A 15,148-nucleotide genomic window follows, 5' to 3' on the forward strand; every position below is an offset into this window, starting at 1 on the left:
CAGGTCATTAAATGAAAGAAAAAACAAGTCCCCACCTTCTGCTGATTGAATAATCAGTGCTGACAGTCCTTGTTTGACCTCTCGGGGTCAGACACTCCTCCCCAACACAGAGGAGGAGCTAGTGACGCAAGCCCGAGGTTTACCAGAAGAATGAGGAAGAAAGCGATCTTTCCCCTCCCCCGCTTCAACTTTCTTTTGATTATAAAACTGTAGCCCACTTACTCCTCGGGACAGAGCCCTCTCACCTGACCACTTGCAACTCTCACAAGCATCTGATATTAATAAATCTACTTCTTGCCTATCACTCTGCCTCTCGCTGAATCCCTTCTGAGCTGAGACACAAAGAACCTGAGCCTCTGTAAGTCCAGACACCAGGTGAGTGAGTCTAATTGAAAGACGGTGGGTTCAGATCCCAGTCTAGGTTTTAGCTGGGTTTGCGTTCCCACGTCTAAGTCCCGCTCAGAAGTGCGTGGTATCACTGCCACACCTTGTAGGTTTTTAAGAGAAACTGGAAATCTAGATTTTCACATGAAATTAGAAATTTTTCTTCCTAATGTTAGCAACAAATTGAAAGTTTTCAAAATACTGTGTAGGCCAAAAATAAGTGTCTGTGGGCCATATTTGACCTTCAGGGCTCCTCCAGGCCCACTGCCTTAGAGACACAGACTAGATGTAAAGCCAGATTGAAGGAAAGCAAGCAGGTAGGTCACCTACCTTTGGGAAGGGTGGTAGGAGCCCAGGACACAAGCCAGGTCCTCCCAGGGAGGGCTCTGCTCAGCGGCGGCCGGTCACGTGACAGATCTGGCTCCACCTCACCAGGGCATGACCACAGATCCCTGTTCATCCAGGTCTGTGCTTTGGAACTCACCTCTGACCTCAGTTTAGCTTCCTGGGCAGGCCGCCTTCAGGGAGGGAACACACTGACTCTAGCCCCAGGAGCGTTCCACCATTGGGAGGGTCACACCAGAGCCAGCAAAAATGCAGGGCTGGCTTCGGGGAGGGTGGCAGGGGCCTCTCCACCTGAGAGACAGTTGCACGTGCAGGCGTCTCCTAAGTTACTACCTTGCTTCATCTTGTGAACAATATGTCTATGCCTTCCAAGATTGTTTTTCCCTTTTTCCTTTGGCTACCAAGAAGCTTATGGCCAAAACTTGAATGCTAAATTTAGTATGAGCAGAACTTTTCAGCATGAATTTCTGCCTACTAACCCTCTATCCTCATATCACTACCCGATTCCTTTTATCCTGACTTTATCTCTAGTTTTCTCACTACAGGGACCAAGTAGAAAAAGAAGGGAACAAGGATAGGAAGGGGATAACTCCTTCCCTTGTTTTGGATCATGCCGTGCTATGCTAAGACACTGCAGCCGTGTCCAACTCTTTGTGACCCCGTGGACTGCAGCCCACCAGGCTCCTCTGTCCATGGGATTCTCCAGGCAAGAGTACTGGAGCGGGCTGCCATTTCCTTCTCCAGGGGGTCTTCCCAACCCAAGGATGGAACCCATGTCTCGTGTCTCCTACACTGGCAGGTGGGTTCTTTACCACTAGGGCCAGCTGGGAGGCCCTGTAGGGGATCATGCCGCCAGATAAAAGGACGTCAGAGCCTCACAGGGGTGCGGGCCCACCTGTCCTTCTCTCCCAGGACCACAGCCATCTCCAGGTCCCCCTCGCGCATCTTCTTCATCTCTGAAAGCTTGCTTTCCAAGCTCAGTCGAAGAGCCTTCTCTGATTCTGTCCCAGCAAAGGCCTTTTCCAGTTCTGCTTGGGCGGCTTTCACATCCTAGAGTTAAATTAAATGCATTTGATGCAGTTTTTCAATACAATTGGGAACATTTTGAAAGGAAATTGGATTAAAATATAAATATTTATGACTTTTTCTCCGGCACATTTCCCCTCCCTGAATTGTACTACACATGGGGAGAATCAGTAATAAATACATTTACCAGCCATTTTCCCCCTCTTATATCCTGAAGAATAATAGGCATTTCCAACAGAAAAGACTCTACAAGCACCGTATTTGGGGTTTTGAAAAATCGGATCAATATTTACAGCTTCACTGAGTACGAATAGGAATGTGCTTCTCAATACCTAAACATACATAAATTCCTAAGAGTCACCATCATCTCCATACACATTCATCCCACACCCCACTGCCCCCTCACTATTTTTTTTTTAAGATAATGACTACACAACTCGAAAGTACACTTCCTAAACCTCCAAGGTGATTTAGGTGGTGAAAATCTCTATGTTCTTCCTGAGAGCTCAGAGAAGCCAAGAGGGAAACTGTCTAGACCGTTGGGTGAGGGGAAAGGTCCTGGTACTCAGGAAAGTGACCTGATATCCTATCTGAATCTCCGAGCCCTCAGGCCGGCAGCCTCTGACTGCGCCACAAAGAGGAAAGTCAGATGGAACTGGGCTCAAAGCCCAGCCCTCCCACTTACTTGCTGGGTGACCTCGCGTAGCCCCTTAACCTCCCTGAGCCTGTTTCCCAACCTGTAAGACAGGGAGCGGGACCTCCCTGGCGGTCCAGAGGCTGAGACTATGAGCTCCCAATGCAGGGGGCCAGGGTTCGATCCTGGAGCCCACATCCGCAACTGAAGGTCCCGCCTGCCACACCGAGGACCTGGTGCAGCCAGATAACTAACTAAAACACAGAGAACGGATAACCACCATCTCTCTGGAGCTGCTGGGAGACCCTGTCACATGCCTGCAGCATCCCAGGAGGCTCCAAAAATGCTGGCCTCCCCCCGCCCGGCCCCCTGCATCCACACTGAGTCCTCCACCACCGCCTTCCCAAGGGTGAGAGCCTGGTGATCTCGATGGCAGCTGGGGAAACTTACCAATATTCTGAGACAAAAAACAGCAAAATCTATTATTTGGTGAGTGCCTACTGATGCCGGGCTTTGAGCAAGGAGCTTTATTTACATTATCTGTGATCCTCACTCCACTCTAGGACGTTATATCCTGTGAGACAGACGGGCAGCTCAGAGCGGAAGCTCGGCAGGCAGACCACCCGGCACTCGCTCTGCGCCCACGTCACCAGGATTGTTTTTAAAGAGGGACAGTAAAAGCATTTGCCTCATACAGTTACTGCAGGGGGGAGCTAAATCCGTGTATGAGAAGGCTAGGAAACCCTTCGTGGGTGCGACATGCGGCGTCTCAGGCGTGGCGAGCCCCCGTTAAGCGCTGGTTCACCGCAGTTATCACAATCACTGCAGAGCAGGCACCTGCGGCCTCATTTCGCAGACGAGGCAGCTGAGGCTCAAGGGGCAACTGTCTTCCCCAAGGTGACAAACTAGTGACAGAGCCGGAATCCAACCCCGTACCTCAGGCCAGCGTTACCCTGAAGCTCAGGGAAGCTCTAAACCAGGAAACCTAGGATGACTAAACCAAGGCTGAGCTTCCTAAAGTCTCAGAACTCCATTTTAACTGAAGTTCGGAATCTGAGCTCCAAAGATTCTCCTTTTGCTTTCAGCTCAGCTGCTTATGATGCAGACTAGGTTCCCCGCCCTTTCTGAGCCAATCTCCTCATCTGTATTTTGGATCTACACACCCCCTTGGGGCTGCTGTGAACAGGAAGAATGGAAAAGACCATCATCAACCAAAGCGCAGTACAAGCGGGTCTGCTTTTTGCATCCAGAAGTGCTCTGAGGTGTCATCTCCCCTCTTACCTGCTCAGAAGAACAAGGTTACAGGTAGAGAAAGTGAGATGAAATGACAGACTTCAAAGATCAAGAATGAAGGGCTGCGATTATTCCTCAGTACTAGCTTAACATGAAGAAAACTTTCTAACACCTAGGAGACAATATATTTTGGCCAAGAAGCTTCCTGCCCCCCACCACAGTCACGGGGAGCACCTGGCCGAGTCAGTGGGGGGGCTACACGAGCGGCTGCCCGAGAAGAGGGTCAGTGAGCACAGGAGGGTGGGGGCCGGAGGCTGGGCTCTGGGGGCCAGGGCTGCGCCAGTCGGGAAGCCTGGCTCCGGGCTGAGCTGCATTAGGCGGGCCCGTCCCTCGCTGGGCCTCAGCTTCCCCTTCTGTAAAGAGGCTGAACTAGACGAGAAGAAGGGCGATGTGACAGCCGGAACACAGGCTTTAGAACCAGCAGCTCTAAGCTTAAAGGGGCTTCCCTGGCGGCTTTACAGGAGACACAAAGACGCGGGTTTCATTCCTGGGTCGGGAAGATCCCATGGAGTGGGAAAAAATGGCAACCCGCTCCAGGATTCTTACCTGGGAAACCCCATGGACAGAGGAGCCTGGCGGGCGACAGTCTATGGGGCCACAAAGAGACGGGCGCCACTTTGCAACTAAACAACGTTTAACCAGGGATTAAGCTTGGACTAGTTAGTGTGTCTCTGTCCTTCCGTGTCCGCGCCCTCATCGAGAGGATGCGGACAGTAAAGGGCAGCGTGCAGGGTACACGGGTGTGGATTCCGTATGCTCAGTGCCCAGAGCAGGGCTGGAGCCCAGGGGGTACTCGGTAAGGGGGCTCTTGCTTCTGTTGACACCCTGACAGATTACAGGAAAAAGGAGCAAAGTTCTGCCCCCCCTGTTATGAACCCACTGTGAGGACAGTCTCCTCAGGGCTTGCAGACTCACCTCTTCTAAGAGGTGTATCCTCCTGGTCAGGACATCTTCGACCTGACGGACCTTCCTCTGAGCGTCCTCCTTCACCCGCTGAGCTTCAGATCCGCCCCCTCCGGCGAGGCTCTCAACTGCTTTGCTGTGAAAAGAGGCAGAGGCGTAAGATGCACAAGAGTGACGGTCAGACGGTGATTCCAGCGGCTCCAGAGAGACAAAGAGTACTTGCTGGTCCCTTCTCCCACAGACCCGTACTAAGCAGTTTTGGTTTTTTTTTAAACATTTGTAATTCACAAGCAGAAATAATGTAATATATAAATGTATTAAATCAATCATGCAGTACACCTTTGACCTACACAATGTTATATGCCAACTATATTTCAATTAAAATACGTATATGTAAAAAAGTAAAAAAAATAAAATACGTATATGTGATATCTGTGTATGTGTATATATACATATACCATCCAGTGATTTTCTTAAAACCGGAATTACTAAGTTAAAGGATAAGCGCATTTTCAAGGCCTCTGACAGCTACGGCCAAATCCCCAGCACAAGACTTCCGATCAAGCGCACCTCCACCGCTGGCAGGAAGGGCGGAGGGCGGGTGTGAGCAGTGAGCAAGGGGCAGGGCGCAGCGGACTCCCACGACGGCCCCGTGGTTAAGGCGCCGCGCTGCCGCTGCCGGGGCTCAGGGAACGGGTGCCGCATGGTGCAGCCACAAAGAAAGAGACAGAAGGAAAGGGATCGGGAAGCAAGGAAAATAGACCTGAGGGGAAAGGGCGGCCCCTGGAGGGAAGCGTCTCAAAGCCAGCAGGCCGCTCTGCGAGCACCAGTCGTTACTGCAGGCCCGAGGGGAGGGGGTTACCCGCTCCCCGCGCCCCCTCCACCTCCGACGCAAAAGCCAGAGCTCGTGCCGCCGGGCGTCACCGGGCGCCCGCTCCGCCTGACCAGCGGCGGTGGGGCTGGCACTCGAAACCGGACACGGGGCCAGCACCACTGATGGCCTTTCCTTTTGGTTCTCAAAAGAGAAAAACAGGGTCAGATGGGAATTTCTGAGACAGACTCAGAGCAGGTCTCATCGGATTTCCAAAGTGACTGCGGGTTTCCGGAAGGCAGAATAATAAAGGAAACGGCTCCACCTAAAGCTCGTTTTTCAGAAAAACGGCAAAAGAATAAATCTATTCATCACCAGCTTCCCGTGCCCTACTTTAAGGGCATATAACATTTCTCCAACCGGGAGTCACGTGATCAGACACTCACATGTACAGGCCATGTGCGTTTCTGACTGAGAACAATGGAGAGTCAAGAGGGCCACACTTGCCGTCCAAGTCTCAGACTCAAGTCGCCTACGAATAAAGACTTTATTCACATCTTGCTCCCTTTTACCAACAGGCCTTCAGAAGGCCCCCCCGTGTCATGATATCATTTTAATGGAATTCAATGTGAACAACTGCAAAGAAAGAACAGGGACTCTGGGGCTGAACAGATCTGCTTCCAAATGCTGACTCTATTACGCCCTCAGTGTGACTCTGGGCAAATTACCTCTTACACCTCGGTTTCCTCATTTGAAAAACGAGATGATTACCTCTTAGAACTAACGTGCTAACACGCCGTCGCTCCTCTCTGAGCTGAGTGCTGCCTGCTAGGCCGAGTCCCCGAGGACCGCGGTGCTGGCCCCTGCTGGGCGGCTCTGAGCGGCCTCGCTGCCCGCCTCGGTGGGAGTCTGAGCTGAGAACAGAACCTCTCCGGCTGAGACTAAGGCCACCACGGCCACCTCCCGGTTAATGCCATGAGATGTCCTCAGCCCCGCCGCCCCATTCCCCTCCATCATTTCCTGATCAGGGCTGTCTGGAATTCACAATGACTCACAGTGATTTCTACCACTCCTCAAGAGGCAGTATACATGGCTGAAAGATTTCTCTTTTAAAAGCTTTCCCCTCCTGAGCCTTGAACACAGGATTTTTCCAATCCCGAACTTCCCTGACTACCACAAATGTTTCACCCCTTCGGTTTTACAGGAACTTCTCTAGAGAATTGCTTGTTCCACTCCCCTCCCCTCCACCTGCGCCAGCCCCCCACAGCCAGCGGGTGCAAACACCAGCCCCAGTCTGAATCGCACACGTGGTCAAGAGGCTGACTGCAGCTTTTAACAAGTGCTGGCGTTATTCAATTCGGTCGCATTTTAGTATGCCACTAAAATGTATTCCCAATAATAAATGTTCCAACTTTTCATTTATCATCTTTGTATTTTACAGTTACTGAAGCAATAAAATTTATACTCAGCAGTATGGTGCGATTTTCCCCTACTAATGGAATTATTATTTTTGTTTGTGTTTTAAAGCCACAGAGATAAAATTTACTCTGACAATATGTCTGCTTTTGTTCTTAATGTCCCCTTCTTGTAACTGAGAAATATAATAATAGAAAACCAGCAAACATATATGTTTACTCCACGGCAAGGCGGAGCGAGCTCCAGAGGAGACCAGCTCCAGTTCTGTGGCCAGAAGAACTGGGCAAGTCCTCCCGTCCACTGAGCCTCAGGTTTCTCTTCACTCAGATGGGAATACTGGCTGCCTCAAGTAGCTGTTATAAAATCAGAAGCGATAAAGCGTGTCAAGCACCAGGCCTAGGATCTGGGCCAAAGCAGGACCTCAACAAATGTTAGTTCTCAGAAGATGGGAGGGAAGCTCAAGAGGGAGCGTCACATGTGAACTCACAGCTGATTCTCGCTGCTGTACATCAGAAACCAACACTGAAACGCGATTATCTTCCAATTAAAAATGCGCTTCTGAAAAAATACTAGTTCTCTCCTTCTTTCTTTATAGAAACCACAGAATCTGGGGCAAGAGAGGAGACAGACAGCAAGACCAAAGGAGAGAAAGGGTTTAGAGAAGCGGATCTAACCCAGCTTTCCACCCAATACAAGAAAGAACTTTCTGGGAACACCACTCCCGCTATCCTTTTTAGCCCTCAACATTTCCTCTTGATTCTTTCTATCCTAGTTGTGGTTCTTTAGGAAAGGCAAGGGCTTTTCCTGTAACAGATGCTGGGCAGTTCAGGGTCAGGACAGGCACCCTCAGCAGATGCTTGGTGGACGTGGCGCAGAGCCGTGGTGGGTCATCTGCACAAAGGCTCCAGGAAGCAGCAACAGCGGAGAAGCCAAGACTCAGAAGCTAAAGACCCGGCCACTGGCCGGGCCAACCCAGGACCCCTGCCCTTTCCACGGGCCCACCTCCACTCAGGTAGGGGACCAGACTCGGGGCCTCTCCAGGTGTAGTCATGCTGGAGAAGTAAGAGTCACACGCAGGAAAATAAAGTGCCCGAAACTCAGCGCTGGGGTACAAGTCAGGGCCTCGAGTCCTGATTCCAGCTCGGGTCTCTCCAAGCAGTTTTGCTGCGCTCTTTCCCTTCTCCAGGCCTGAACTGCGCCCGACAAAAGGGAGGTTTATCCGAGAAAGCTGCCTAGCTCCCAGGATAATGATGGACGGCAAGGGAACCTGAAAGCATCTTATCAACTGTGCGGTGTCGCATACACACACTGTCGCATACACGCAGGGTCGCATACACGCACTGTCGCATACATGCGGGGTCACATACACGCACTGTCGCGTATGCGCGATGTCGCATACACGCACTGTCACATACGCACGGTGTCACATACACACATTGTCGCATACAGGCGGTGTCGCATACACGCACTGTCACATACACGCACTGTCGCATACACGCGGTGTCGCATACACGCGGTGTCGCAAACATGCACTGTCGCATACACGTGGGGTCGCATACACGCGGGGTCGCATACACGCACTGTCGCATACATGCGGGGTCACATACACGCACTGTCGCGTATGCGCGATGTCGCATACACGCACTGTCACATATGCACGGTGTCACATACACACATTGTCGCATACAGGCGGTGTCGCATAAACGCACTGTCACATACACGCACTGTCGCATACACGCGGTGTCGCATACACGCACTGTTGCATACGCACGGTGTCACATACACACATTGTCGCATACAGGTGGTGTCGCATACACGCACTGTCACATACATGCACTGTCGCATACACGCAATGTCGCATACACGCGGTGTCACATACACGCACTGTCGCATACACGCACTGTCGCATACACCCGGTGTCGCATACACGCACTGTCGCATACACGCACTGTCGCATACACGCGGTGTCGCATACACGCGGTGTCACATACACCCGGTGTCGCATACACCCGGTGTCGCATACACGCGGTGTCGCATACACCCGGTGTCGCATAAATGCACTGTCGCATACACGCACTGTCGCATACACGCGGTGTCGCATACACGCGGTGTCGCATACACGCACTGTCGCATACACGCACTGTCGCATACACGCGGTGTCGCATACACGCGGTGTCGCAAACACGCAGTCGCATACACGCGGGGTCGCAAACATGCACTGTCGCATACACGCTGGGTCGCAAACATGCACTGTCGCATACGCACTGTCGCATACATGCGGTGTGCGCATACAGGCACTGTCGCATACATGCGGTGTCGCATACACGCGGTGTCGCAAACACGCACTGTCGCATACACGCGGTGTCGCATACACGCACTGTCGCATACACGCGGTGTCGCATACACGCACTGTCGCATACACGCGGTGTTGCAAACACGCACTGTCGCATACACGGCACTGTCACATACACGCGGTGTCGCAAACACGCAGTCGCATACACGCGGGGTCGCAAACATGCACTGTCGCATACACGCTGGGTCGCAAACATGCACTGTCGCATACACGCGGTGTCGCATACACGCACTGTCGCATACGCACGGTGTCACATACACACATTGTCACATACAGGTGGTGTCGCATACACGCACTGTCACATACATGCACTGTCGCATACACGCAATGTCGCATACACGCGGTGTCACATACACGCACTGTCACATACACGCACTGTCGCATACACCCGGTGTCGCATACACGCACTGTCGCATACACGCACTGTCGCATACACGCGGTGTCGCATACACGTGGTGTCACATACACGCGGTGTCACATACACCCGGTGTCGCATACACCCGGTGTCGCATACACGCGGTGTCGCATACACCCGGTGTCGCATACACGCACTGTCACATACACGCACTGTCGCATACACGCGGTGTCGCATACACGCACTGTCGCATACACGCGGTGTCACATACACGCACTGTCACATACACGCACTGTCGCATACACGCGGTGTCACATACACCCGGTGTCGCATACACCCGGTGTCGCATACACGCACCGTCGCATACACGCACTGTCGCATACACGCAGTGTCGCATACACGCACTGTCGCATACACGCACTGTCGCATACACGCGGTGTCGCATACACGCACTGTCGCATACATGCGGTGTCGCATACACGCGGTGTCGCAAACACGCACTGTCGCATACACGCGGTGTCGCATACACGCACTGTCGCATACACGCGGTGTTGCAAACACGCACTGTCGCATACACGCACTGTCACATACACGCGGTGTCGCAAACACGCAGTCGCATACACGCGGGGTCGCAAACATGCACTGTCGCATACACGCTGGGTCGCAAACATGCACTGTCGCATATACGCAGTGTCGCATACCCGCGGTGTCGCAAACACGCGGTGTCGCATACACGCACTGTCGCATACACGCACTGTCGCATACACGCGGTGTCGCAAACATGCACTGTCGCATACACGCGGTGTCGCATACACGCGGGGTCGCAAACATGCACTGTCGCATATACGTGCTGTCGCAAACACGCACTGTCGCATACACGCGGTGTCGCAAACACGCACTGTCGCATACACGCGGTGTCGCATACACGCGGTGTCGCAAACATGCACTGTCGCATACACGCGGTGTCGCATACACGCACTGTCGCATACAAGCGGTGTCGCATACACGCACTGTCGCATACAAGCGGTGTCGCAAACATGCACTGTCGCAAACACGCACTGTCGCATACACGCGGTGTCGCAAACGCACTGTCGCATACACGCGGTGTCGCATACACGCTCTGTCGCATACAAGCGGTGTCGCATACACGCGGTGTCGCAAACACGCACTGTCGCATACACGCGGTGTCGCAAACACGCACTGTCGCAAACACGCACTGTCCATACACGCTGTCGCAAACGCACTGTCGCATACACGCGGTGTCGCATACACGCTCTGTCGCATACAAGCGGTGTCGCATACACGCGGTGTCGCAAACACGCACTGTCGCATACACGCGGTGTCGCAAACACGCGTGGTGTCGCAAACATGCACTGTCACATACACGCGTGTCGCATACACGCGAGGTCGCAAACATGCACTGTCGCATATACGTGCTGTCGCAAACACGCACTGTCGCATACACGCGGTGTCCAAACACGCACTGTCGCATACACGCGGTGTCGCATCACGCGGTGTCGCATACACGCGGTGTCGCAAACATGCACTGTCGCATACACGCGGTGTCGCATACACGCACTGTCGCATACAAGCGGTGTCGCAAACATGCACTGTCGCAAACACGCACTGTCGCATACACGCGGTGTCGCAAACGCACTGTCGCATACACGCGGTGTCGCATACACGCTCTGGTGCATACAAGCGGTGTCGCATACACGCGGTGTCGCAAACACGCACTGTCGCATACACGCGGTGTCGCAAACACGCACTGTCACAAACACGCACTGTCGCAAACGCACTGTCGCATACACGCGGTGTCGCATACACGCTCTGTCGCATACAAGCGGTGTCGCATACACGCGGTGTCGCAAACACGCACTGTCGCATACACGCGGTGTCGCAAACACGCACTGTCGCATACACGCGGTGTCGCAAACACGCACTGTCGCATACACGCGGTGTCGCAAACACGCACTGTCGCATACACCGGGGTCGCAAACACGCACTGTCGCATACGCGCGGGGTCGCATACACGCACTGTCTCATACACGCACTGTCGCATACACGCGGTGTCGCATACACGCAGTGTCGCATACACACACTGTCGCATACACGCGGTGTCGCAAACACGCACTGTCGCATACACGCACTGTGTCATACACGCACTGTCGCATACACGCGGTGTCACATACACGCGGGGTCACATACACACGGTGTCGCATACATGTGGTTTCGCATACACACACTGTCACATACATGCACTGTCACATACACACACTGTCGCATACACACACTGTCGCATACACACACTGTCACATACATGCACTGTCACATATACGCGGTGTCGCATACATGCACCGTCACATACATGCACTGTCGCATACATGCGGTGTCGCATACACGCGGTGTCACATGCATGCACTGTCGCATACACGTGGGGTCGTCACTGTAGCCAGAGGCGTCTGCGAAGAGGCTGAGGCGTGGCCACCGGCAGCCACGGGACTCAGCCTGGGCCTCTATGGCGGGGAGGCGACAGGAGAGTCACTGGGGCCAGGAGCGAACGGGAAGCAGCAAAGCCCGAGCGACAGGGGCAGGACAAGCTTAGCATCTGTGTGCCATCTGGAGTGAGGCGCTGGTGGAGAGCAAGCGGGAGCAGTGCAGTCACCGTGAAAATCCCAAGGGAGAAACTCCGCCCCGGGAGGCCTCCTGACATCGCCCTGCCCACCCCGTCCCCAGCCGAGGGGACTCCGCTTCCCGAACGTCCGCCCAATCCTGCCAGCAGCTCGTCCCCTACCTCTCAGCTCAACTGCTGGACTCGCCTCCTAACTCGCCTCCCTGCCTCCACCCCGGCTCCCCCACAGAACGGTCCCCACTTGGCCTCCAGAGTGACCTTTAAAATAAAAAAACAAAAACAAAGCCCTGATTGTGTCAGTGGCTTAAAACTCATGACTGTTTTCCGTGGGATCTCAGGATAAAGACCAACATCTCCAGCGTGACCTCAAGACCCTGCAAGACGAGGACGAGCCCCTAGGCGTGTGGGGTCACCTGAGACCTGCACACTCCCTTCTCCTTCAAGACTCTCCCCTCTTTCCCCTGGTTAAGGCCTCCTCACCCCCAGGTCTCATCGCAAATGCTACCTTCCCTGCTACAGACCTCTAGTTACAGACCTGCGGCCGCTGCGCTTGTTCTCACGGCGCCCTTTCTCCTCTGAGCCCTTGTCCCAATTTGTATTTACAGACCTACGTTTCCAGGTATTTGATCCCCATCACTGCTTCCAGAATGTGAGCCCCAGCCTGTCTGTCTGGATCACCGCTCTATTCTCAGGAACCTAGGCCAGTACCACACATAACAACTGCTTGATAAATATTTTTTGAATAAATTAATTAAGCTGATCAGATCAAGAAAGGGCCCCAAACTGCAGTCTAGGCACTTGGGGAATCAATGCGTAGAGACGTGGGCACCAGCCAGGGAACGCTCAGCCCGGTGTGCTGTTATCGAGGCGTGCGCGTGGCCTTTGTGAGTCTGGGTCTCTGTGTACACACGACTGGCAAGAAACACGTCCTGGCCAAGATCCGCAGCAGGCAGGGCGCTGAGTATGTAACAGACCGAATTCTACTACTGGCTCGCAGGCTTGGTAATGTCGATTTGACTTCCTGCCCAGAGAACGATGTTGCTTCCAAACAAGGACAAAAGCAACCAACGAAAACAGTGTATTAAGGGACTCCCCTGGCAGCCCAGTGGTTAGGACTCGGGGCTGTCACTGCCGTGCACCTGGGCTCCAGGAGAAGCCGAGATCCCGCAGGCCACACGGCACAGAGAAGAGGAAAGAGCAGACAAAAACCAACGGGTTAGTCCGGTTTGTTCATTCACTCATCACTCACTCAGGAGAAGATACCACGTGTGCAAGGTCAGCGTAGCCCCGAGAAGCCTGGACCGGGGCCTCCAGTCTCCTCCAAGCCCACAGCTGTCCACGCTGGCTGTGGATGGAGACAGTAACAGGGACCGTGGAGGCCGGCCCAGCGCAGCGCAGCAGTGGGCGTGTTTCAGCCGCTTGGTCATCCAACTGTTTGTGACCCCATGGACAGCAGGACCCTCTGTCCATGGGATTTCCCAGACAAGAATACTGGAGTGGGTTGCCATTTCCTTCTCCAGAGGATCTTCCCAACACGGGGATCGAACCTGCATCTCCCACCTTGCAGGCAGATTCTTCACCACTGGACCCCTGGTGAAGCCCTCGCAGGGCCGCTGTGCCCCGGGCCGCCGAGGAGCTCTGCCGCTGGGGCCGCCAAAGCGCGACCACACGAGCTTCCAGCCAGGTCCTCGGTGGGTCAGCTCCAGGGAGTCTCCATCATCTCTCAAGTGAAACTCAGCGCACTCTCGTGTCACCCCCCTGCTCATAAACGCCCTCTGTCATTGCACCCCATCACACCCCACTTACAAGCTCACCCACTGCCCAGGCGCTCCTGAGAAAAGGGAAGTCTCTTTTCAAATCCTCAGCACATTTACCTAAGAAATGTTTATGAACGAATGAATAACCAACTTGAGATACAGACTCTTCTCGGAACTATGATTGCTGTTCAATAAATATTTAAATTAATTAACTGATTGATTAAAATATTAGTTTTTAATTTGTTTAATGCAGTAGAGCCCTTCCTTTAATGAAATACTACAAGGGACCCTAGTACAGAAAACACACACAAAAATGAGTTACTCTGGCTGGAGCCCCACGCCCTGCCCCCATGCCTCACCCAGCTCGGGGGTCTCTCTAAGACTCCCAGGCCCTCGGCCTTTCACAGAGATGAGAACGAACGAGCTGCGGCGGTAACTGACTGTGTAGATGGATCGCACAGACACATCCCTAAGGGGAGAGGCCAGACACAAAAGGGCGGGTGCGCGGCAGATGGCTCCTTCTGAGTTCAAACACACAGGCAGAGCTGAGCAACGCGGGTGCCCGTGGCGAGCGCAGAGGTGATCTCTGCAGCGGAGTGTACGTCCCGGGAGCACAAAGGAAACGGCCCGGGGGCTGATGACCTCCTGGTCTGTGGTCTGGACGGCGGCCAGTGCTTGCTTCACGGTGCCTGCTCCGTGAAGAGCATCACGCTGCACACTCACCATCAGCGCATTTCCTATGTCCTGTTTTTGTAACATACTTATAGGAAATGGTTAGATAGATGAGATACTCAGAGAGCATCACCGACTCCATGGACATGAGTGTGAGCAAACCCCGGGAGACGGTGAAGGACAGGGAAGCCTGCTGTGCTGCCGTCCACGGGGTCACAAAGAGTACTGAGAGCAACTGGCTTAGAGACTCAAGGCTCTCTTCTCTGAGCGCAGCCCGCCACCGCCACCAGGCCCAAGAGGGGGGAACAGGTACTCACGAGGCTTTGATGAGCAGCCGCTCTCTCTCCTGCAGCTCCCGCTTCAGACTCTCTACTTCCACCTTGAGCTCGATGTTCTTCGGGACAAGATCAGGAGAGAAAAGAAACCGTGTGAAACACAGGCCATCCGAATGCCTTTAGTGGGGAACACGCCATCAGCATGAACTGGCTCCGCGATGCTCGTAACGGGCAGATGTTAGACTGAAACCCTCATTAGCCTTGGAGCGCAGGGAAAAGGGGATTATTAAAC

The 15,148-nt window shown here is 53.5% G+C and overlaps 1 protein-coding gene across 8 annotated transcripts in view; it reads right to left on the reverse strand.

The window, feature by feature from the left end:
• Positions 1-15,148, reverse strand: part of CDK5RAP2 (CDK5 regulatory subunit associated protein 2) — a 179,271-nt gene that overhangs the window by 131,286 nt on the left and 32,837 nt on the right. For all 8 annotated transcript variants that reach the window (XM_043453940.1, XM_043453941.1, XM_043453943.1 and 5 more), the window contains 3 exons: positions 14,899-14,975; positions 4,598-4,721; positions 1,625-1,779 (listed from right to left, as the gene is read on the reverse strand). In XM_043453940.1, coding sequence (XP_043309875.1) covers positions 1,625-1,779; positions 4,598-4,721; positions 14,899-14,975 — 356 coding nt within the window. The remainder of the gene's footprint in view (positions 1-1,624; positions 1,780-4,597; positions 4,722-14,898; positions 14,976-15,148) is intronic.

The sequence above is a fragment of the Cervus canadensis genome, chromosome 30 (genome assembly GCF_019320065.1).
Source record: "Cervus canadensis isolate Bull #8, Minnesota chromosome 30, ASM1932006v1, whole genome shotgun sequence".
Taxonomy (NCBI): domain Eukaryota; kingdom Metazoa; phylum Chordata; class Mammalia; order Artiodactyla; family Cervidae; genus Cervus; species Cervus canadensis.